The 23,910-nt window shown below is 42.7% G+C and overlaps 2 protein-coding genes across 11 annotated transcripts in view; one reads left to right on the top strand and one right to left on the bottom strand.

Annotated features, from left to right (window-relative positions):
• The first annotated feature begins 210 nt into the window (after positions 1-210).
• rgma (repulsive guidance molecule BMP co-receptor a) lies at positions 211-13,337 on the top strand. The gene is made up of 4 exons (XM_027004580.3): positions 211-853; positions 3,680-3,795; positions 6,160-6,680; positions 9,705-13,337. Exons 1-4 carry the CDS (start codon positions 840-842, stop codon positions 10,416-10,418), a joined length of 1,365 nt encoding a protein of 454 aa, XP_026860381.2. The 5' UTR covers positions 211-839; the 3' UTR covers positions 10,419-13,337.
• A 282-nt stretch (positions 13,338-13,619) lies between these two features.
• The window catches only part of chd2 (chromodomain helicase DNA binding protein 2), a 32,882-nt gene continuing 22,591 nt past the window's right edge, over positions 13,620-23,910 (bottom strand). For 7 of the 10 annotated variants that reach the window (XM_081716174.1, XM_081716173.1, XM_081716178.1 and 4 more), the window contains 20 exons: positions 23,755-23,826; positions 23,198-23,347; positions 22,913-23,061; positions 22,364-22,460; positions 22,168-22,260; positions 21,768-21,938; positions 20,421-20,596; positions 20,282-20,323; positions 19,786-19,925; positions 19,537-19,675; positions 19,026-19,176; positions 18,655-18,786; positions 18,241-18,360; positions 17,913-18,053; positions 17,593-17,709; positions 17,176-17,354; positions 16,863-16,962; positions 16,569-16,767; positions 16,038-16,287; positions 13,620-15,625 (listed from right to left, as the gene is read on the bottom strand). In XM_081716174.1, coding sequence (XP_081572300.1) covers positions 15,325-15,625; positions 16,038-16,287; positions 16,569-16,767; positions 16,863-16,962; positions 17,176-17,354; positions 17,593-17,709; positions 17,913-18,053; positions 18,241-18,360; positions 18,655-18,786; positions 19,026-19,176; positions 19,537-19,675; positions 19,786-19,925; positions 20,282-20,323; positions 20,421-20,596; positions 21,768-21,938; positions 22,168-22,260; positions 22,364-22,460; positions 22,913-23,061; positions 23,198-23,347; positions 23,755-23,826 — 2,919 coding nt within the window. In that variant the 3' untranslated portion in view covers positions 13,620-15,324. The remainder of the gene's footprint in view (positions 15,626-16,037; positions 16,288-16,568; positions 16,768-16,862; positions 16,963-17,175; positions 17,355-17,592; positions 17,710-17,912; positions 18,054-18,240; positions 18,361-18,654; positions 18,787-19,025; positions 19,177-19,536; positions 19,676-19,785; positions 19,926-20,281; positions 20,324-20,420; positions 20,597-21,767; positions 21,939-22,167; positions 22,261-22,363; positions 22,461-22,912; positions 23,062-23,197; positions 23,348-23,754; positions 23,827-23,910) is intronic. The other 3 variants (XM_081716176.1, XM_027004577.3, XM_081716179.1) reach the window with 2 other exon arrangements.

Raw genomic sequence — 23,910 nt, 5'->3', positions numbered from 1 at the left:
CTGGCAGTGTCTTTATTGTGGTGCTATTTCTTGTAACATAATATGCAAGAGTCTAGACATAACGAACTTTACCTAGAACTGTCTAGCTTATGTGTTGGCGTTAGCCAATTCTAAATGTAGAGTATGTCCAGAAACGATAAGCTGTCAATGGTCAGCCTTCACTGGGGCGATGTTGGGTGCTTTGGGACTGCGGCGTCACACAGCGCTGAATAATGTGTCTCACACTTTCTAACCAGCCGTTTCACAACATTGAGGAGAGGAAAGGAGCCAGTGCTCTCAGCAGTCCCCGAGGAACCGCAGCGCCCCGAGGGCTCTTCTGCCTAAAGTCTGAGCGCTAAGAAGGCATGCAAGACTTACTCACGCCAAGATGAAGAATGCATTTGATTAAAAAACAGCAACAACAACAACAACAAAAAAACAACCATCGGTTAAGATTTTTTTTTTTAATCTTCTACGACTGCGTGAACAAGAACTTGGATCGTAAATAGAAATCGCGACACTTCGCCTTACGACGACGAAAACACACACCAGACAAGACAATCGAAGTAAGATATCACCACATCTGAGTTCAAGACCTGTTTCGTTATCTCCGAGACGTTTATCTGTAAAAATCACTTTCCTCGCGCGTCTTATCTGGGACAGACTACGTAGAGAGGAGGACATCATGCGGGACCGACAGCAGTATTTTTCACCTAGTTGAACCACGGTGTTCAGCACTAATTTTGGATTATTGATCCACGGACTAAGACGTCTGCTTGTGTGGACTCGGGTGTTCGTGCGGTTGTAATCTTCGTCCCGGTTCCGAAGCGGAACTCAACCGCGTTGAACTGGAAAGCTCCATGCATTCAAAAAGGTCGGTGGTCGTTTGCTTACTAACCCATGTGTATAGTTTGTGGTAAATTAGGTTTTTGACGCAAATACGGCCAATTTGTCATTGTTGCAATCGATCGTCCAACATTTTAAGCCTTTTTTTTGCTTGGAGAACACATTTAACGTTATTTTCACAATCGTCAGCTTCTACATTTACGTGATCTTGGAGGTTTTTATGTCTCAGAAACATTCGGTGGGAAACTGAACCAGCCGCACTTTTTATTTTACTCTAGCCTGAGCTAAAACAGTTTTATGTCAGATATTTTGCCATCTTTCGATTTTGAAAACTAGCATTTCGTTTCTGCTTTATAATGTACCAGTCTATGGTGCAGCCACAACAAGCATACTTTAACGATGTAGATAATGACAAATTATTATTAACTGAACTAATCTAAGTATATTACGAATAATAATGTGTGTTGTCCTTATTAATCTCTTCTTCGTGAATCTGTTAAATCTGGAGCACGCATAAATAATGTGTCGTCCGTTGATCTGTATGTACTTTAAATATTTTGTGCAGCTGGAAAGCCAAAACGGGGTCAGAAGTTGGCATCATAAATTAATAAAAAGTTGCCCTAATCCTCAAATAAGGCCATGCGCATAAGAGAATGTATCTCCTTCATCACGCTTCCACAGTACAAGCGCCATCTACTGGACTTTAAAATGTGTAGTCTCAAAACCTATATGGATGGTTGATGTGTGTGTGTGTATTTTTATATATATTCAAATTGTAGTAAAGTACACAGTTTCCAGAGAATCAGGACGTTTTGGAGAAATTTCCCCTATCAGCTATGCAAGCAAAGTGTCTGTGTGTGTGTGTGTGTGTGTGTGTGTGTATAAATATATATGCTGATATGTATGTGTATATGTATATGTTTGCATCATGCAATGCAGTCTTTGCAGTGATTGATATCCCCCACACTCCCTTCAGTATTTTATCAAGACAACTAATGTAATGTATATGACAGTCATGTAGCAGTTTTTAGACACTGGAAAACTGTGTAGACAACAGTTTTTGTTATTGTCTGCAATTTGTAAAAATGTAGAGAGGCCATTTAAACCCTTTGACAGCCAAATACATCATGTAAAAAGCAAAATAGATCTCTGTTTATCAGAACATTGTCTCGTTGTTTCGTTCATGAAGCTGGTAGTCTTATTACATGAGCTACGTCACAACTTTATTAAATGTCCTGTTGTATTAGTGTATCTAATGTTATGTTCATATTGAGCTGTCATTCTGTCTGTGAATATCTGGAAATAAACAGGGAAATGTACAGTATATTTATGGGTAAACTGGATGCTGTTAATATTAGCATTTGGCATATGATGATTGGCTGATCAGTTGATTGGCAGGTAGACCAATGATTAGATTAAATCAAGTAATATTTACTGGCCTCACTGGTTAATATTTCCTCTTAGTTTGAGCTTTGTTAATTGGAAATGCACCATGGTTTGTTTCTAACTGATAAGCCTATATTCCTGTTAAGCAAAATAGAAAGGTGCTTTTTTTCCCCTTTACTGGACACATTAATAGAGGAAGAATTTGCACATGAATCCTGTAAAGCTGACCTTTATACTGAGGAGGTCACTGGGACACTAGCCTAACTAATGCATTAACTGGTTGAATGCATGCAAAATATGTACTTTTTGCAGAATGGAAAAAAGCAATGTGGCCTGATTAGTTATCTCTTACTCTGAGCTGCATCCGAGTTTGCATAATTGTGAAGAAAGACCTCAACCCAGATTGCTGGTTGCTGAGTTCAACAGATGGTGGTTTCCGTATTCTCCACTAATGGTCTAGTCTCCAACTACAAGCCATTCAAAACCTGCATGACAACATTTCATGAAGCATTGCTGTTTTCCTGCACTCAGAGCACTGCATTAATATATTGTTTTGTTCCCATTTGTTTGTCTCAGCTCTGTACATTTTGGCTTGGCTGAGCTCAGATTGCATATAATTTACCCACTGGCATGTTATGCTACTGTGTTCCAGTTGTGTTTCTCTGAAATTAACATACTATAGCATTATGGTCTAGTGTTTTATCAGGCTCAAACACTTTCATTTCTTGAGTGCAACTTTATGTCTTCACACTGTTTATCTTCACCAACAAATAGTCTACTAGCAGGCCTTCATGGGCAGACTTCGTACATCATATCAAAATGGTAAATGACTCTTTTAGACAATGTAATAGTAAAGTATTAATTAAATATATAGGTCTACTAATAAGTATAATACAAAAATGACTTCAGTTTTTACAAAAAAACCTATAGTTTAATGTATGTGAGTTGGCTGTACAACTCACATACATTAAACCAATCATACAACTAACTACAAACTAATCAAGCTTTGCAGTGTATATAACTATAGTTATATTATCTACTTATCCCTAATGAATAGTATTCGCACGTTAAATAATTATTCCTACCAGTACGTAGGCCTACCATTATCAATGTTCGATATAACAGCTTTCTACAGCAGCACAGGGTAAGGAAACGAAGTAGTTCGCTTTTCAAAAGCAGATGTGTAATTTGAAACTGCAAAGAGAAGGGGGGCGAAACAGCGATCTCTTACTGGTTCAATTCATCGTGTAGGCTGTGCGGTCTTTACTCTACGGCACTGCAAGATCGATCGCTACGTTATAACGCGTGTTGAGGAATTTCGGGGAATAGCGTAGCTGAATATAACCCAGAGACACGTTTTAACGGAGGCATGGTCCCGGAGTGCCAGCATTCTTCACCAGCAGTCCGCAAAAGTGGAGTTACTCGCAGTCGACTAACTGGCTTTTCTTCCCATTGCTGACTGACCCAGGGAGAGGAGAGGAGCGCTGTCCTGTGCTGGATGGATGGGTATGGGGAAGGGAGCAGGACCTTCGGCGCTACAAGTCGGCAAGATCCTCCTAGTGCTTCACTGTTTCTTTCCAGCGAGTAAGTCAACTCTTTAAACTCCAGGCATTCATTCTTCATCTCAAAGTACGCAGACGATGTAGAGCTTTGTTATTTATTGAATTTCCAAGTTTGATCCTATAGTTTAGCATGTATTGAACTAGTTTAGTATGCATTTAACACCGGTATCTCATTCTTTTTGGTTAATCTGTTACACATATAAGATAGAATGTTTGATGAAAGGCTTCGCTAAAACAAAGAGGTTGGCCGTGTCAAACGAGGTTCTGTCGAAAGGTTTTCAGTGCAAATAGTAATTGGCCAAGATGATTTTCTGTATAGTTCGGTATTATTTTCTATTAACACTACGTCTGTTGACGGGAACATTAATGTGATTTGTTTTGTTACAGTTTATAACTGAAAAAAATATATACCGAAAAACATATAAATAACATTTTGAAGTTATTACTTTGATTTAAATCTTGACAAGTCTTGAAGTGTTATATCAAGCTATCTGAGTTAGCTCAACTCAGGCATTCTAAAAGACCCACATTCTGTTTTGTTTGGGGGAGGGAGGAAAGATGTTGGCTTTCTATCAAGATCATCTTGATTTTTTGTTGTTGTTAGAGATTACACACAATTATTATCTGCACGTTTCAAATGGGAAAATAGTTTTCTTGTGTTTGGAAAAGAAATGTTATTACTAAATACAAAGAGGTAGTTCTGCATCAGGAAATAGGTTTCATTTAATTTAGTATCTAATCACTTTGTCAGGATAGTTAAATCCAAACAAAAGACATACAGTTTGTTTCTGTATGTCAGATTACAAACCAAGGGCAATAGCCTATACATACCATGCTAAACTACGAATGTTCACAAATTATATTTGAATGAAATACATATTGAGAGGAACAGTGTTGAGGAACCAGATGTAGGCTACTAGAGCATAAAATATAGGCTAATATAGCTTAAAGTCTTTATGTCAAATGAAGACTGTAGTATAAAGAAGTCTCCCTTTTTCAAAAAACCCTGCCACAACAGGTAGTCTACTTTTGTTGCAGCCCTTGTAATTCAATATGTGTTTGAAATTGCATTTGCCTTTGATTACGGCCTTTTGCAGTGGACAGGTGGCTATCTTATATCCCTTCTGACCTGTGGAATGGCGAGAGCTCCTCTCTGTTGCACCCTCTGGTATTGGAGCCAGTTTCTCTCTAGAGATCCTGTTTCTTTAAGGGAGCCTTCCTCCCCCTTCCATGCTGGCCTGCACGCCTGATGAAACTCTACCTAATCCCTTTACACAGGGCTAATTTATGACTCTGCTGGTCTCTTCTCAATGGCAAATTACATTGTCTTCATTCAAAGCCCTGAGCACCACCTCCTCCACTCACACACACAGATGAGCACACACATCCAAACCGCTGGCCTCCTTCTGTTAAAACCAGCAGTGAATTTTTGCAGAGATGCATTTGTTCGCCCTCCCTTCTGAGGGGGAGGTGAATGACACCTGCTGTGTCCTTACTCACAAAAGCCCCCCCTGTAGATCTGCTTCGCAATGCAAAAGAAGCTAGAACTGGGGTGAGAATGTATGCAAATCCACACTACAACAATTAGCACTGGTAACTGGCTGACATTTAGTGCAGCAACTGACTGTTTGCATACTTCTTTTCCATTTGTCTCAGTGGGCCTGCTTGGAGTTGTGCATTTGACTGAGAATAACTATTCCATGTGCCAATCAAATATTTGATATCAGTCAATATCTTGGTAATAGTGGGTGCAACTCAGCTTTGTGTGTATTTCTGCCATTGCTGAAGTTGTTGAGAGAGTGCAGGATTCTGCAATGATGTCAGTTCACAGGCTTTACCTATGGCATATCAGGAATGTTGACACAGGAACATTCTGTTTTCATATGTATATAGAAAGATATTAAAATTATTTTTTTTGGGGGGGGGGGGGGGTTCAGATTTTTTTTGCATGATGCCAGCAAATTTGGGCAGTTCAAATATTCACAGATCTCCTTCTATGCTTCATACTTTTGATGTTCTTAAAATTACAGAACACAGTGGACTGACTTAGTACACTAGGCACGCTTTCATTGGAATGTTTGCTTTTTCACTACACAAAACTGCAGTTATGTGTACAATTTGGTGAGAAACTGCAACATGTAGAAGCAGTTTATACACATGCAGTGTGAAAAGGTCACACATAAATAATCTCAATAGAGGTTAAAATTCATTTGTTTGTATATTCAGTACCTTGAAGATGCTTAGTTTTTGTATGTGAGTGTGTATAGCTATATAATTCTGTGACATTATGGCTTCTAATGGATTTTGTGAGCTACATGAATTTGGTGGCGTCTTTCGAGTCTACGGTGCTGCATGGATGTTCATATCCTCTTCGTTTTTCCTGTAGTCACTCTGCAGTGTAAGATTCTCAAGTGCAACTCTGAGTTCTGGGCCTCCACCCCCAGCTCGGGCCCCAAGGAGGAGTTCTGCACTGCCCTGCGAGCCTACAACAGCTGTGTCCGGCGCACAGCCCGCACCTGCCGTGGTGACCTGGCATACCACTCGGCCCAGCATGGCATCGAGGATCTCATGACACAGCACAACTGCTCCAAGGAAGGCCCTACCACACAGCCTCGTGCCCGCACACCCCCACCACAAGCTCTACCCCTGCCGCCCCAGCCAGACACCCACGTGCCCTCGGATGGCCCCGAGGTGTGCCACTATGAGCGGAGCCTCCCACGCCACACCGCACCGCCCAACTACACCCACTGTGGCTTCTTTGGGGACCCACACCTACGCACATTCAGTGACAACTTCCAGACCTGCAAGGTGGAAGGTGCCTGGCCACTCATTCACAACAAGTACTTGTCCGTGCAGGTGACCAACACTCCGGTCCTGCCTGGCTCAGCTGCTACCGCCACTAGCAAGGTAAGCACAGCCAGCTCACAACTTGACGACTGTGGAATCGAGCTGCCACATTTGTTTCTTACTCTGACTTAAAAATACAGGGGTATTGATATTTAAAACATTCACTGGTCATAATAAATCGATTGGAGTAATTACACAGGAGTGCCAACTGCCACTTTTAACCATTATACTTATTGGACTTAAAGCACCTTTGATTTCTTGCCAAATTAGTAATAAAGAGGCCACAAAAGGAGACGACTCTCAGACACACTAGAGCTGAACTAACACTTTGGGAGCTTTTCTTTTTGCTCCTTCAAGTGGCAAGATATCCCACACGCTTTCTGTTAGACTAAAGCAGTGAGCCAGCGAACCGCATGAACATGACAGGGTGTAGAGAGCAAGCAGGCTTCTTGAGTGCCGAGTCTGGTTAGTATTTGGAGCCAGTCCCCAGCTGATGAAGACACGATAAACAGAACAATTGATGAGGTCTCGATAAGGCCTTTAATTCAGCGTGGGAGTGCCAGTAGTGAAAGAGCTGTAATAACTTAAAATGTTACCAGGCCTCAGCTTTCTTGGTCCTTTCTTCAATTATTTTCCCAACCCGCCAAGACGAATGTTACTATATCTGTAGCAGTCCACACCATTGTTTGCATGCGCATTAAGGGCTTTGTTGTTTCAGCTAAGTGCTTGGTCTGTGCGGGAAACCAGCAATATTTTCTCCGCATTAGCTAGCCCCCATACCTCATAAATTATCATTGTTTTTCTTTACGGTACATTGGACGGGGGCAAGGAGCCATCTTAGAGCCGGCCAGCTGCAGGGGCTTGGGGTGAAAGTGCAGCGCGGGCAATCTGCGAACACCGTTGCCGGTGGCTACTTCATTTATTCCACATGCCGCGCACCTCCGGCCAGCCCCTTCTGCAGCTGCACTCAGGCAGCCGCGCTGCTCCCGACATGTCCCCTGTATGGCTGGTTGTACAAGGGGAAGGGCAGGAAGGAGAAACATAAGAGAACTTTTTGACTGGGGCCACATTTAGAAAGAGACCAATTTTCCTTCATCAAGATCCACTAATGATACACCATTAAGTAGATTGACCACAGCTCTTTGTTGCAGGGGTTGGGGCAGGGGGTTGCATAATGATATTTTGGTTAAGCTGAGCTTGGAAACAAATGGCAGGTTAGGAGGCTGCTCAGCTCTCCACAAAAGGGAAAACAAGACTGTGTGCAGATGCCACCTGTGCAAACAAGGCCTGCGCTGTTTATTGATAGGCCCTCTTGCTTTGAATGACTTCCTGCTACAGTATGGACAACTGGCCTGGGATGGAGGCCTGCAGTTTGCCTGACCGGGGTGATTGCAGGGTGATTTGGTTGTTATCCCCATCTCTGCTGGCCCTAACCTTCCCTCTCTTGTACACACACACGCAGGCAGGATCTACAGTGCCAAGGTCACATGGTGACAAAAGCCCACTGGCGTTCTTAATGAAAGAAATGCTGACCAGAGCCAGAGTCAGGAGCAGCGCTCCCTAATTAGCCCCTGTGCAAGCTGGGCTCTCAGGGTTGGCATGGGTCCACTTCCCTGGAGCAGAATCTGTGCTTCACAGGCCATGAATGCATTGCCTTTGTGTCTGCACACTGAGGCCTGCTGTAACATAGACTGAAAGCTGCGTTTCTCCAGAGCACGTTTACATTGCCCCCTCCCCCCTGAGTGCTGGCCAGTGACTTTACAAAGTGGGCTGGAGACTGCACGCCTCCAGACTGATCAAGCTGGAGGTTTAACCTGCGCCAATGCATAAAGACCAGTCACAGCTAGAGCTGCCTCCTATCGCTCACCTTATGCAGAGGGATATTTAAAAATGGTTCATTAAAAAGAGAGTGAGACAGAGATAGATGTATTTTCCTTAGTTAAATACCCAGGAACCCTAACGCTGTGTTATCTTTCTAATTCAGTTAATCTTGCTCTTCTCGCTATATAATGTAGATATACAAAGTGTGCTCTATGAATACCAATTCAAAGGGCAGCATATGACTTATTTAATATGCCAGAACATCTCCTCTTTTGATGTAAAACGGCCGGTCCTGATGCTCTCTCAAGCTTATGTAAGTTTTAGTGTACCCAGTGAAAGCTACACTGACATTAACTCCAGGAAAACTCTATAGTAGACTGTACTAGGTTACGTTATTTTGGAAAAAACACAGCACTGTCCGTGTAGGTCGCTGTATGTGTCTAAGCATATGGATTCATCTTCATCCTGACAGACAAGATTAAAAACCTACCATTCCGTCAGCAGCTGTGAATGAGGCTTATCTGATGCTGGAAATTAAGAATTATTTGAAGATTCTTCATTGTACACATTGTATGTGTACTTTTATGTATCAGTCCAGTTCTCCCTGATTGTGGTGTTAGATTCAGCTCTGACTGCGGAGCATAGCAAGCTAGGAGTCTGACCATGGGTGTCAATCAGTTGTGCTCGCTGAAATGTTTGGATCATGCCCAGTGTGCTTGCTATCCAGTTTGGTTGGGTTTTGAGCAGTGTTATATCAGATATGTTTTTCATTTAGAATTTGCTGAATGTTTAATATAACACTCTAGTTCAGTTTCATGCAAAGTTTTTTTTAAATATTTTTCATTGTGTTCATTGGTTCATTTGAAAAAAAAAAATATAAGGGAACAGACAAACCACCAAAGGCCAATTTAAAGGTTACACAGTAATGTAACAAAATATTTGCATATGTACTTTGTGTGAGTATATATTGTAAACCTTTTCCTGTATATTTGCATTTGCTCTGTTCCGCTTTTTGTTGAGCACCATGTAAATTCACTGCATTATTCACAATGGGAGTTTTAAATAACTTCTGCAACTTGTTGCACCAACATGCTGAAAGGTGCCTTTCTCTGTGAGAAACAGACTTTTTTTTTTTTAACTCTACATTGGCACTCAACATAAATGTCCTCCAGTTATTTTGACATAAAATTATTCATTATTTAATTAAATTAAATTAAAAAAATTTATTCCTTCATTTCTTCATGTTCTTTCTTTGTCTTACAGCTGACAATCATCTTCAAGAACTTCCAAGAGTGTGTGGACCAGAAGATGTACCACGCAGAGACAGACGAGCTCCCGGCGGCATTCGCTGATGGCTCAAAGAACGGTGGCGAACGTCATGGGGCCAACACACTGCGTGTGGTGGAGAGGGTCCCAGGGCAGCATGTGGAGATCCAGGCCCGCTACATTGGCACCACCATCGTGGTGCGGCAGGTGGGCCGCTACCTCACATTCGCCGTGCGGATGCCCGAGGAGGTGGTGAATTCAGTGGAGGACCAGGAGAACCAGGAGAACCAGGACCTCTACCTGTGTCTGCATGGCTGCCCTGCCAACCAGCGCATCGACTTCAGGACCTTCCGAGGGCGGGTTGTCGAGAGTCAGGGCCCGGGCCGGGCCAGGCCGGGGGTGGCGGCCCATGGCTTCACCTACCAGTCGGCCATGGCCATGTGTAAAGAGCGCCTCCCAGTGGAGGACCTGTACTTCCAGTCTTGCGTCTTCGACCTGCTCTCCTCTGGAGACATCAACTTTACCCTCGCGGCCTACTATGCCTTCGAGGACGTCAAAATGCTGCACTCCAACAAAGAGAAACACCACCTTTTTGAAAGAGATACGGGCATGTTTAACACAGCCTCCAGGCGATCTAGCGTCATCTTGTTTATGCTCCTTAACCTTATTGCTGTGTCTTTTTGGACTGAGTTGTGCTGTTTGTGCCTGTAGTTCTGCGTAGGTGCCATTGTCGTATTGTGACGGTCGTCATAAAGCTTCGTGTCTGCCAAGCGTAGCTTTCGCCATTGTCGCATCCAATCTTAGCAGAGGCGGAGCCCATTCACCCTGGGCTTTTGGTCTTATGCGAGTCATCACACCCGCCCCAGCCATGGACTCATCTGTTTGTCGTTGTCGAACGGACCTCCGCTGAGCAGCACGGGGGCAGATGTGCCCCTGTGCGCACTGCCACGCTCCTCCTGCCGCTTGCAGGCTGGAGAGGATGGTGGCACCAAACTGTGGAAGGGAGGCTCTGAACTGGATTAGACCCTGCCTGCCCCCTCCCCTCTCAGACCTTGTTCCCACCGAAGTGAAACACCTTTGAGAAGGGTAGGGAGGATGTTCCGCTTGCCAAGACGAGAGGCCTAGCATGTGTCTTCTGGAACAAGAGCGCGAGATATGACAGGAGCTTTTATTAACCTCTGCTGAAGGAGGGAGCCTTGCAGGAGCTTCTCGCCTTTGATGAGGTTCCAGCTTTGGAAAATTCGCGGTCTTTTTCTGGAAGAAGCCCCCAGCCAAAGTCATGTCATATCAGTGAGCCATGTTGTCTGCATCGGGATTAATAGGCCATAACGGCAGGCCTTTCTTGTACGATGTGTGTAAGAGACTGTGCGTCGCACACGTGGGTGTGTTGCTGAAATGTTTTGTGCATTTGTGTGCATGTGTATGTGCGTGTGTGTGTTCTCGAGGGCTGTAGGAGTTAAGAGAAATATTTCCGAACGTGTTTATATTGCACCCAGGGTTCTAATTTAGCTCTGGCGTGGTGGTCCATAGGTCAGTAAAGAGATTTTCTGCCTGCCAAAAGTGCTCTCCTGCATGAATTGGCAGGCAGGTTGGAAAAGAAATTCCCCATTTCAGTCTCTATGTGTCAGTCATGCTGTCCTGTATATTTTCAACACACCCACACTGCTTACACATACATCTCTGGAAACATGTTATATATTAATATTGGTTGTCCAGGTTCATTTGGACTGTACAGCCCAGAATTGATTTGAGGGCACATACAGAACAAGTATCTTAAACTTTGTGTTTACTAAGTAAATGTCATTGTTTAGATGAGAGAGCTTGTAGTCCAAGCCATACAACTTGTGCGGGAGAAGAGTACCTTGTATTCAACACATGTACTTCCAAGAAAATACAGTAATAGTTAAGTCAGTTAGCAAGACAGTAGCCACAAGTACATAGCCGAGGAGGAGCGGCTAAGAGGCTGATTTTTGGCAAAAAGAAAAGGACTTGCAACGTCCACCAGGCCGATCCATCGGTCATCTTGACTGCTTCTTGAAGAATAAAGTCTCGCTGTCCGTTTCAAAAGGGTGTAGACTTGGTTGCATGGTATTCTCTTTTTGACTCGTAACTCTGTGGATCTGTGAATTTATGGTGGAGGTCTTTTGCCAATGAATGAGCCGTGGTGCCAGTGATTTCCCCGAACAGCTGAGCTCTCCTCTGCCTCTCACATGGGACATTTTGTGGTTCGCTCAACTATTTGGGTTCAGACCAGAAATCCTGGTTGCGTATAATACTGGAAGGTGCTGCTAAAGCAGAGCGAGCCAAATGAACATTTCCAATGCAGGGGCACACTGAGACACACCACATGCATTTCTCAATTTCTGAACATGGATTATGGTGGGGAAGGGAGTATCTTCTCACCTGTTGGTAGGCTTTTTGCAAGCAATCACATAGAAGCATACACAAAACGCACACCCAGTCACTGCTTTTCCTACAGATTTTTTGAAAATTGGATTACATGTTCCAGACTTCATTGTCTTTCTCTATAGGCTGAAAGGTGGTGGTTGTTGTTATAACAGAGATTTGGCAGAGATTTGAAACAGATATTAAGAAATGGCACCTCACAGGTGTAAAGGTTATTTCGGACGTTTTAAACCAGATTTCATCAGCATGCAAGACTAAGCTAATGTCACCTCTAAGTCTCACACTTGGTGACTTTACAATACAGAGTGGCTCTTAAGCCAACACCTGGAGTTCAAAGGTTGTGTAAGAAATGATTCGCAAAAGGATCCTTTTTTTCTGACCTACATCCAAAGTGCATTTCCACTGAAACAGCCATTACATCTAACAACTGAATGTGTTTGTTAACAGTGTTCTGAGTTTTAAGAGTGACCTAAAAAAAACAAAAACCTAATTAATTAAACATTGGAATCGTTTGAGTAATTTATTTCTACACTGTAAGCTTCGACAGGCCTTAACTACTGCTCTGGAAGCCTGTAACAGTGCCCCTTGTTCATTAGTCTCAAACAAAATTGAATTGTCAAATCTTGTGTGGTTAGTGTTGCCAGTACTCTTTGAATCTAACAGTGTAATGTGAGTTGTAGATATGTTTGTGAGTTATTGAGTTTGCAGATGATAATGTATTTGTGTTTGAAATCTTATATATATATATATATATATTTTTTTTTTTTTTTTGGATGAGTGGGATCAGTGAATGTTACCTTTTAATATAAAGGGATGTTGTGTACATGAATACCTCAAACACCACAAATATTAGTGGATCTCAAAACTCCTAATTGTTCTAGAAGACAAAAGGAAGGTTATTCAATCAAATGCAAACAGTAGTTTAGGAAGTAAAAGATGCAGTTTTGTGGTGTTTGTGTTGATTACAAAAGCACTTTATGTTTTTTTTTTTTTTTTTGTCTAATTCTAATTTGGTTGAACTTGATTGTAAATAGACAACACATTTGTAATATTAGATATGAAAAACAAACAAAAAATGAAAACTCTGATATGTACTGACAGTGAATGGAATGAGCCAGACAGATCAAACTGGTTTTGTATGTAGGATTAAAATGGTGCCACACTCCACCTGTATATATTGTAAATTATTTATTGAACAAAAAAATAAAAGTGTCTTGTTGAGTTGTTTTGGACAAATGCCTGCATTTCTGTGCTTTAGAATGGTTGGCATTAGGGGTACGCACAGACATTAATTTACCACTTTATAATTGATTAAATCAAGCAGTTAATAACCTACAGCTTTCTGAGATTGCCTTATACTGCCATCTGCTGGTTGTATTTCCACAATCCATTCTTTTGAGTTTCATAATAACTAACTAAAAAAACAATACTATGGTTGTGTTAGATTCTACATAATCCCAAAAGAACATTTACTTCAGGCACATAAAACAGTACTAACCAATAATGCATGATGTAGGAAAGTTTAATACATATAGGTCTATAAACAGTATGTACAGTGTAGTACATGTGAACAGTGGGTTTTTCACAAATATAAATTACTTTAATTGGTTTGTCTCAAAGAACAAACAGGTTCATGAAGTGCAGCTTCAAGCACTGGGGGAGAAAGAGAGGAGTGCTAACACCTCCGCACAGAAAGACGAGTTCTGAAACCTCCGCACAGAGCACCATCCCTGTTAGAGGTCTGCATTCATCCACTCTCTCTGCCCTCAAACGCTGACACCACAACCCTCTAGGATTCGCAAAGAGCACTGCCATATCAATCCTGTTTATCAGCAATTCTTCGTATAAAGATCAGTTTAAAACCCCCGATGTCCCAACGAGTGACTCCATCAACCACTACTCGATACTGCATTGTCTTCTGTTAAGACCATGAAAAACACCATATGCACCATACCGGAGTTTCATTCAGACACAAGAGTAAGGCACAGATGGAGGGGGAGGGGGAGGGAGAAAACACTCAACGAATGTTGTTTACCAGCACGCCAGTCTGTGGTTTTTGGCACCAAACCTAGTGAACCCAGAATAGCACTACATTCCTGTTTTTTTTGTTTGTTTTTTTTCCCACACACTTCTGTGCATTATATTCAAATACATACAGTTCCAACATATCCATTTAAAGGATATCGACAGTTCAGAACACTTACATAGAAAGGGAAAACAATCCAGAAATTATTTTCGGTTTTCTCTATTGGATACCGGAGATTCATAGAGTACTGTACTTTTAGTGCAACATAAAGCTTGGACAGTACTAATCAGTACTGACATTACAGATAAAGAATGAAATTATGCCACGTTTGCGTTTAAAAATCCTATAGCGTTCATGTGTCAGTTATCTAGTGTTCTAACATTTAGGTCTGCACAGACTCTGAACTCCATCCAGCCTTTTAAGTCAAGTCAGCAACAGGGGGATTGGGCACCACAGACTCAACATGTTGAAGGTTTGTAATAATAAATTTAGCTATTCGCTAATTCAGTGGCCTCTCGTGTCTACAGCTTCTCAATCATTCCATAAGATCAACAAGAGCACAAAGACAAATGCACAAGTAGTTACAAGTTCTAACAACCAGGCTTTTTTATCAGTATGATGTGCCCAGGAGGAGGAGGGTGTTGATCTGCTTTAGTCAAGATTAAACCAATACATGATCAACACAACTCATAAAACATGGCTAACATTAATGTTCAAAGGTGTGGTTGAAGAACCTCCACTCCCCCAACAGGTACTTTCATGGAACTTTTACAAAAGTAATTCACGGTTGGGGGGGGGGGGGGAGTAAATTAAATATACGTCAAGGTAACATTTGCTTGGGAACACTCCCTTTTCTACTAATGACTTTCAAAAAAGGCCAAATACATGAGGCACTTTCAAGCTTCCAACTCAGTCATTTCAAAGGCTCTCTTTAAGGTTATTCACATAATAGTCCATAGGACTAACCCCATTTCTTCTCCTCAGTTCAAACCTCCTGACTTGTACCTGGTCACCGACACCCAAGGGAGACCTCCAGATGCTGGATCTTCAGGTTATAGCTGAAGGAAGGGATTTGGTGGAGGCTGGTCAAGATGGACCTGTCGTGCCCATGAGGGACTGATGATGTCCTCCCTACAGTGTCTATTAGTGGTACGGACTGCCCCCCACGCATACCCCTGCCCCTGTTCACGTCTTTCTGTTGTTCCAGTTGAGGTCTGGCCCAGGTTTCTGCTCTACAGTCCTCTCAAGGGGCGAGAGGCACTCAAGGGGAGATTTCTGTGCTTGTGGGGAGCGGGGATCCATAAGAGGAGGGGGCTTGTCTGGGTGAAATGGTCGGTAGTGATCGGGTCCCGCTGGGCCATGGTTCCCTGGCGGCCCCCGGTGATCAGGCATCCTCCTGAAGTCCTGAGAGTGACCTCCCCCTCCTCCCTGGTGGTAGTTTGGGGAGCGATACTCATCCGATCGCCTTCTCTTGGGGTCTGGATGTCTTTTTTAAAAACAAAGTTACAGTTAACCTGAACAAATTACTTATTTCCATAAGAGTTCATTAATGGGCTCCTTTTCAAATAAACAAAAATTAGCTAAAGGATTTGTAGCCAACTTGTTCATGTAATTTGTTTCACAAGAATCTTTTCTCAAGGTGTTTGAATTCTGAACATATCCCTTCCATCTTCTTGTTAACTTTCATAAAGTTTGGTTTGAAGCTACAGACCAAACGGATACTTTTAGGTTGCTGGGTTTTTTTTTTTGGAAAGTTGGAAAAATTTTCCCTCTCAAACCTTTTTGATCCTAAAATAAAAAGTTAACTCCAAATACAAAAACCCATTTTAAATATGTATTAACAAATCCTTGAAACAAAGTTAAAAAGCAAGATGCATTGTTTTTTTCTTTTTTGTTACCTGTCGTAATAGTCACGATGGCTTCGGTGGTCACGGTCGTTTCCATACTGGTCATAGGGTCGTTTTCGGGGGGAACTGGGATTACGATAGCCTCCGGGGTTACGGTAAGAGTCTGTGTGTAGTCGCCGGTCACCATAGTGATGGTCCTTATATCTGTGGGTGTCGTAGGGGTGATGGCGGTCGACTTGCCAAGACTGGCTGCTGTTACCAGGGTAGTTATATTTACGTTCCCTTTGCCAGTCTCCCCGATCTGTAGAACAAGACAGGAACTAAATCAATGAAAGAGGAATTTAACAGTAATTCCAAAGCGCACAACATTGCTAACTAGTACACTAACAAACTGATTTCAAGCATCTTCCAATCATCCTCCAATAAAAAGCCTTCCAGTAATAAAATATTTGATTTCAGTAATAAACAATTTGATTTCAAGCATCCTCCCAGCACGTACCAATAAAATCTAATAATGCAAGTAATAATCTAATGATGTAAGTTAAGTCAGTTTTTATTAATTAGTGAAGCGCTTCCTCTCACCATCATTAGGGAAGTGCCTCTTACTGGACTGGTTGTAGGACTCTCTGTGGTGGGAGTGGGAGGGGGGACCTGCAGGGTGGTTCTGGGGCAGGTGGGATTTGGTTGGAGGCTGGGCTCCGCTAGAATCCCGACTCGATCCGGATGGTTCTGGCCGGAAGGGCTTTTTCCTGCCAGGGTCGTCTTTCTTCTTTTGCTCCTTCTGAAAGAGACATGTGGGGAAAGAAGTGAGCCTGAGTGGATGTGGGTTTCAGAGGGAAAGCGCATGCTCTCATCCTGGGCTGGAGCAGACTTTACCTCTTCCTCTTGGGAGCGCTTCTTCTGAGCCATTTTATATAGCTTGTGCAGTTTCCTGGCTCCAAATTCAGTGAATTTGGACACAAAGATCCAGAGATTTCTATATGGAGAAGGTGAAGACAATGAGTGGAGAATTCCACTGAAAAGACTGAGTCAAAAGGTCACATCAGAATAAAATCCTCCTATAAATAAATTACGTCTTCTCTCTTTTACAAAGAATTTAATCTAAACACTACTGTGCTTTCAGGTTCCTGTTCAAGCAGTGTGTGTGTGTGTGTGTGTGTGTGTGTGTGCGCGCGCACGAGAGAGAGACCTGCGCCAGGTCTTGACATGCTCTGGGTCGTTGTAAGCTTTAAGGCACTCCGTGATGCGGTCTCCAATCTTCAGCAAGCAGGCGCGGGTGTGCTGCAGCTGCTCTTGTACCGACAGGCCCTCATCTGGCTTATCCAGCTGCTTCAGAGCCTTCTTCACTGGCCTCATCCTCTCTTTACACTGCACGCACACACAAACACGTAGGAGGTACACTCAAAGTGAATTCATGGGTAGAAGGCATCAGACCAATGTTCCTGAACATTGCTGAAATCACAAGACCAACATGCATCATTTATTGTCTGCTCTATTTCTCCATGAGCCTCATCTGAAGGTTCGATACAGAAGAACAAGATAAAGATTCAAGGATGAAGAGAAGCTGGACACTGAGATCTGTGAGGACAAGGAGAACCAGACTCACAACGCTGAAGGTTTCCTGATCTAGCTCATCATCCTCCTCCCCGATAGGAACTGGCTCGCTGCCTGCTGTAATGTGCACAGGGCCCTGAGCCTTCTTCCCTTTGCCTCCTGATTTGCTCTGAAAAATCCCCAATACAAACGTCACAGAAGAGTACTGTGCGCACGTACAAATTCCTGCACGGTCAACTGTTTTAATAATTCTGCAGGACCTGAACACTGCCAGACGCAAGGCAGAGAAAGGCAACGTGCCAAGCACACGCAGAGGAAAAGTTGTACCGAAACCTTAGACGTGCCAGACCTGCCACTCGAGGCTTGAGCTACCTTGTCTTTCTTGAGCTTGGGGCGCTTTTTCCCCCTGTCACTCTCCTTGTCTTTCTTCTGAGCTCCTTGCTTTTCTTTGTTCTCTTTGTTGTCCTTCTTCTTTGGCTTCTTTTTTGCAGGGGATTTTTCAGTTCCGTCATCCTGGAAGAAACGCGCAAACAAAAGGTGTCAGAGTTCCAACAAAAATGTAAACTGACTGGTTGAGAGTGCTGACGTCTCGCGCCCAATTTGGTGTCCACTGATCTGTGAACAAGCCGCTGGTTTTGTTTGCACTGTTGTCCTGACGGGGATTGGAAGCACTGTTTTGGTTATATCAAAGAAAGCATACCTTCACTTCACCTTCCTCAGAAGGGTTGTCGGAGAGGCGGGGAGAGGAGATTTCGTTGACTAGCTCATCTTTAAGAGCCTTTTCTTTCTTCACTCGAGGTTTCCTCTTTTTCAGCTTGGCCTGGGAGCAAATATGACACAAACCTCATGATAGGAATGCAGTCATTTAAAAAAAAAAATTCAAGGAATTATCTAATAAAGCATTTTTGATGCTCAATCCTAATTGCCAACACATCTAAAATAGATAGCAATGAATGGACACCAACTTAATGCCAATTATATTATTATAACATGCCCTCACCATTTTTATTCACAATTGCCCCTTCAGAGGAGAGGATCGTATGTTGTTAGGATATTCCTCTGACTTACAATACTCCCTTTAGTCTGGTTTCATATGCTTTCATCACTTGCTAACCTTGCTCACCTCCTCTCCTGCTTTAGAGACATCTTTGCTCTCCTGTTCCTTCTTCAGCGTCTTCAGTAAGTAGTCTGCCCTCATCTGCAGCTGTTTTGCCTGCGGTTTTTTGTTAGGGTCATCTGGAAGGATCTACACAACATGACAGCACAGTCAGCTCAGGCACATAAACGATAAAGACATGGTAAGTGTGTTCCAACCTGCTTTTCAGGGTCCCCATCCCAATAAATGAACAAGGATTTGGTGTTCGTGATTAGTGTCTCAGGTGCATTTGGGAGATGAGATAAAGCAAAAAAGATGGACTGTAAGTGGGTCCCTGTGGACAAGTTTGGAAAACACTGCTCTAAATTAAGCAGCTGTGCTGAAGGCACCTTGTCTGAGAGCTTCAGGTCTGGATCCGTCTTGACTAGGTCCCAGTTGCCATAGCCATGCTCGTAGATCCCCAGCAATAGCTGTGTGTCATCTTGAATGTCCCAGTCCACGTCAAAATGAGGCATCTTCACACGACAGGTGAGCTGAAATCTATTAAGAGTGTGTCCTTCAGTATGGGTCCTATCTGCACTAGTGGTAAGCCATTTCTCTTGTCCAGTCACACAGAGGACTTGAAAAGCCGTTGGAAAAAGTTTACTCTATTATTATTAGTTTTATTTAATAGATACATTTTATTTGTTTATCATTTAGCTTCATTTTGAACTTCATTTATCCTGTAAGAATTTACACTGTAAATTCAGTGTTTTTTAAAAAAGTGCACTTTTTAAAAAAGGCACAACACAAATGTTGTAAAATATATTTTTATAGCATACACCAAATATTTTATGCTCTAGAGTTATGAAATAAGGCATGTAAAACAAAGGAGACATTTTAGGTTATGTTTGGACATACTTGCTCCGCTCAGCGGGGATGGAGGGCATGACTTTGTGAAGAGGCTCAAACTCTTCCTCATGCTGGATGATGGACTTGGCATTGACCTGGACCCCTGAGATCTTGATGTTGATTCCTCGTCTTTTCCCTGGCCCTTTAGCTGCAGAGAGAAACAGCAATGTAATGGAAATAAGTAGCAAGATCATCATCGCTATCAAACACCTGCCTGGGTCTGCACGCGCACACGCTCACACGTGCGCACACACACACCTTCTGTGGGATTCTCTTTCATATGTTCCTCATGCTCCTGTACAGCAGTCACACAGGACGTGTGGACCAGCTCTCCAAGTCTCTTCAGATCTGCTATCGACTTATCCACCAGCTCAGAGTCACGGGCAATAGCCTCCAGCCTGAAAACAATGTGCAGCCAACCAACATGCTCCTGTTGCTCAATTGGTAGAGCAGACACAGCAAAATGCTAGTAGCACCAAGGTCATGGGTTCAAGTCCAAAAGAGTACATGCTGTATGATAAAGATACAATTCACTCTGGATAAGAGCCCTTGGCAAATACTATAACTGTACACTTGGCTCTATAAACATACAGCTTTAATAAATACTTTTTCAACTGAGAAGCAATATTAATGAATTACTAATCATCCATACTAATTTTTAAGTCTCTTTTTAAAGAGCCTTTCTGTTATACAAATTACAAATCCTTAATTCGTGACATCTGATTCTTCTACAGTGCATTGTTTTTGCTCATACCTCTCAAGCGGGGCTCCAAACTTCTTATAAGCCTTTATGAACCTGTCAAGAGGAGAATTCACCCAAGCTTCAGCATCATCATTGGAAAGTCACCATTTTGACTATGACTACTTCAGCCCAGGCACGACTGAGGCGAGACCTGCGTATCTCGGCATCGGTGAAGCCCTCCACGTTGTTCTTGCGGGCGCGCGGCCGGCCTCGACGCTTGGGCTTCTTGTCGTCCTCGCTGTCGTCTGTCTCGCTCTCTGAGCCTGACGAGTGGCCCTTCAGCTTGAGTTTGGAACCCACGTCACTGTCACTGTCGTTGGCCTGCGCCTGCCGAGCACCACATGAGCCCTCACACACAGTACAACAGTAGAGCCAGAGAGTCTAGCACTCATCTCAGAAGAACTCTTCAAAAACGATATTATTGCTGTACACATCCACTGCAAGATGGCCTTTTTTGAGTATTAAAAGCATACTGTAGCAAAACCATAAAAACAACAAAGGTTTGGTGTTGTCCAAGTACTTAGGGCAGGAATGGCTGAAAAAGTGACATGGCATGCAAAAAATATTAACAAGAAACATGCTTGTACTGGCAAATTTGTAATAGAAATGTGTCATGTGTCATACTGGGAGATTTGGTCTATTTGTAGGCTCTAAACAAAATAAATCGTCAAGCATCTTCAACTGCAGACAGATCAATAGGCATGCATTAAGAAGCACCATGCTGGATATTCTTTTAAATCAAACACTCCTTGTAGCTCCTATTCACTGCTTTTTAAACATCATCTCCAGCCAAATTGAACAGTACCCAGTGTGTTGTTTAGTGTGTACCCACAGATGGTAAGCCAGGGGAACCCACAATGTCATAAAACTTAATGAGCCATTTTGGAGGCACATGATTCTACATGCCTCACACATGCAGCACACGGCTCTAATGAGTCGTCGATGTCTGCCCAACAGTACATTTACACTGCAGCAAAACAAGAACTTGCGAACCAAGCAAACAGAGCATCGAAAAGTTATTTTCTCACTTTTATGAAATGAGAATTGAGGCTAGCTGACAGCAGCCAATAACTGCCAATCCTGATGGATGAGAGGATAACAGGTTTTCTTTTACTTTTTGACATGATTCTATATGAGTACAGAGTTAAGTGTGTGTATATATATATATATATATATATATAAAGGTTTAGCATGGAATGCAGTGTATGCATTAGATGGTGTTTTAGTGACAGGCCAGCAGGAGGTGAAACAAGGATTTTGCTTCAATGCAATGTAAAGGTATGCTAACCCATAACAGCTTTAGGAAGAGATTAGCCTACCATCAGCCATAAATATACACATCCAGAACACACAGAGAACTACATCAATCATGCAGGGCCATACTTGTACTAATTACTACCACTTACATTGATAATTTATGCCAAATTAATTAAGAGAAGCCAATTCAGAGTTTTCATATCAACTCCTGGGCTAGAGGCATCTACAAGCTTCTCCTTACTCTCTTGTTGGAGCTCCTGCTCCTGGGCAGCATGTAGATGTCCTCCATCTCCTTTTGCTTCTCCTCTTCCTCCACCCGTCGCCGTTGCTCCTCCGGGATGATCTCATCCCAGTCCCTCATGGGCTTCTCCTCCAGCTCAGGTGTGCTCTCATCCATGGTAAAGTTAGCCACCTGTCAGACACACAGACACACACAGACACACACTCCTCTGCCTAAGAAAACAAGCAAATGTGGAATCTGAAGTTCTGTATCTAATTATTTTAGTCGTGGAACTAAACAAGATTGAGCTGCACTGCAACATCTTCCTAATCAAATCATGTCACACTAGGATTTTCTATCCGGGTTAAATCTGCTTCAAAAATGTTTCGATCTGGGTCAAATACGTGGTCTAGTAAATTACCTTAAACTGGGACAACAGCTCATCTGTAGCACTGGAGCCTAGATCACTCTCTCTGGTCTCAGCCAGCCGCAAGATCTCATCAATATCCATCTCCTGTAAAAGAAATACACCAGTGCCCAAAAAATTATAACAAATAACTTTGCATGGTGAGATAAAAATAAAAAGCACTATAATGCTCTAGGTAGAACATGAATACCTGGGGCTCAGCCTCCTCCTCTTCTGCCTCTTTAAACAGATCCTCAGCACCAAACTTCAAGATGGCTGCCAGTTCCTCCTTATTAAAAGGGTTTGAGCTGGAAACAGAAGTTCAAATACAATATGACGTTACCACCCTTCCTTTACTAGCCCTGCTGATAAATGGATTTTGCAAAATATACTTAAACAAAGGCATAATTTCCAAAATTTGCACAACAAACACTGTAAACTGAGTTACGGAGTTAAATTAAAAAAAAACTTTTGACCTACTAAATTTGTCCTCCGAAAATAGGTCTTAAAAAATAGTCACTGTAAATATAAAAGTACAGAAATGCGTCTTGTATACATTTATCTTCCTCTATCACACATTAACAATATGTAAGAACTCTCCTGCTTTGTCTAATGTTGTCCACCACCGATGTCAAACATGTTGAACTGGGGTGTCTGGTGTTCTCTCCCTCACAACAGCTTCGTAATAGCTTTGGTGTTAGCAGCTGTTTAGCCTTTAATCAATTGAATAGCACACTGCATGTTTCTAAGAGAGGCTCACTTTGAATTGCCTGAGCTGTTGTCCAGTACTGTTCTTCCAGTGGTGTCCATTCTCTGAATCACAAGATGGTCTAGAACCATCTTCTTCTTTGCCCTTTCAATAATATCCTCCTCCACAGTCCCTTTTGTGACCAGCCGATAAATATTGACCTGGAGAGGAAAATAAAACACACAATATTCTAATTATGAAAGCAAACGCAGGTGATACTTTTCTTCAAAATGCCAGTGAGCTCTATACAAAATTCAGAAAAGTCTACAAGTAGATCACAGACTGAATGCCACTGACCTGTTTCTTCTGTCCAATCCTGTGGGCTCTGGCCTGTGCCTGCAGGTCGTTCTGGGGGTTCCAGTCTGAGTCGAAGATGACCACGGTGTCGGCTGAGGCCAGGTTGATGCCCAGGCCTCCGGCACGGGTGGACAACAGGAAGCAGAAGTCCTGGAGCAGAAGACAAGAGGCATTGAGGGCAGAGCTAAGTAGAGTTTCGCTCAGAGGTTTATGTAGGATAAAAAAAGGATTATTATTTCACCTATTCAAAGAAAAGCTCTCAATTTAAAGTGGCACAGTATTAAAGTATTTAAAGTGGCTGGTATTTGGATCGCACTGAAGTCACCACAGTGCCTTTCCTACATTATTATTATAAACCTAGGTTTACTGGCTTACTGCAACACTGAAGTATACCATGAATTTATATGCACAGCACCTCAGTGCAGTTATGGGGAGCAGCTGGGACGAGGCCAAGATGAGCATGCTCTGACCCAGATAAAATTGCACTGCCATTAGCAGTGTCTTGGACCATCTCAAACTCCACACCAGCCATGCAGTCATCTAGTTTTAGTACATACCTCAGAGCCCTCGGCATTAAAGTGGTCAAGTGCTTGTTTCCTTAGCTCTCCTTTGATGGAACCATCCAAGCGCTAATCAAAGGGAAGGAACAAAAGCAATGTTAGCAATGGTACCTTGTCTTCCTTCAGTTCTAAGACCTTAGCAAGCTACAGTTC

Source organism: Electrophorus electricus, chromosome 6 (assembly GCF_041902795.1).
Source record: "Electrophorus electricus isolate QZ-2024a chromosome 6, ASM4190279v1, whole genome shotgun sequence".
NCBI lineage: Eukaryota > Metazoa > Chordata > Actinopteri > Gymnotiformes > Gymnotidae > Electrophorus > Electrophorus electricus.
Note: the sequence above shows the minus strand (reverse complement) of the source record. Positions and strands in the feature narration are given on the sequence as shown.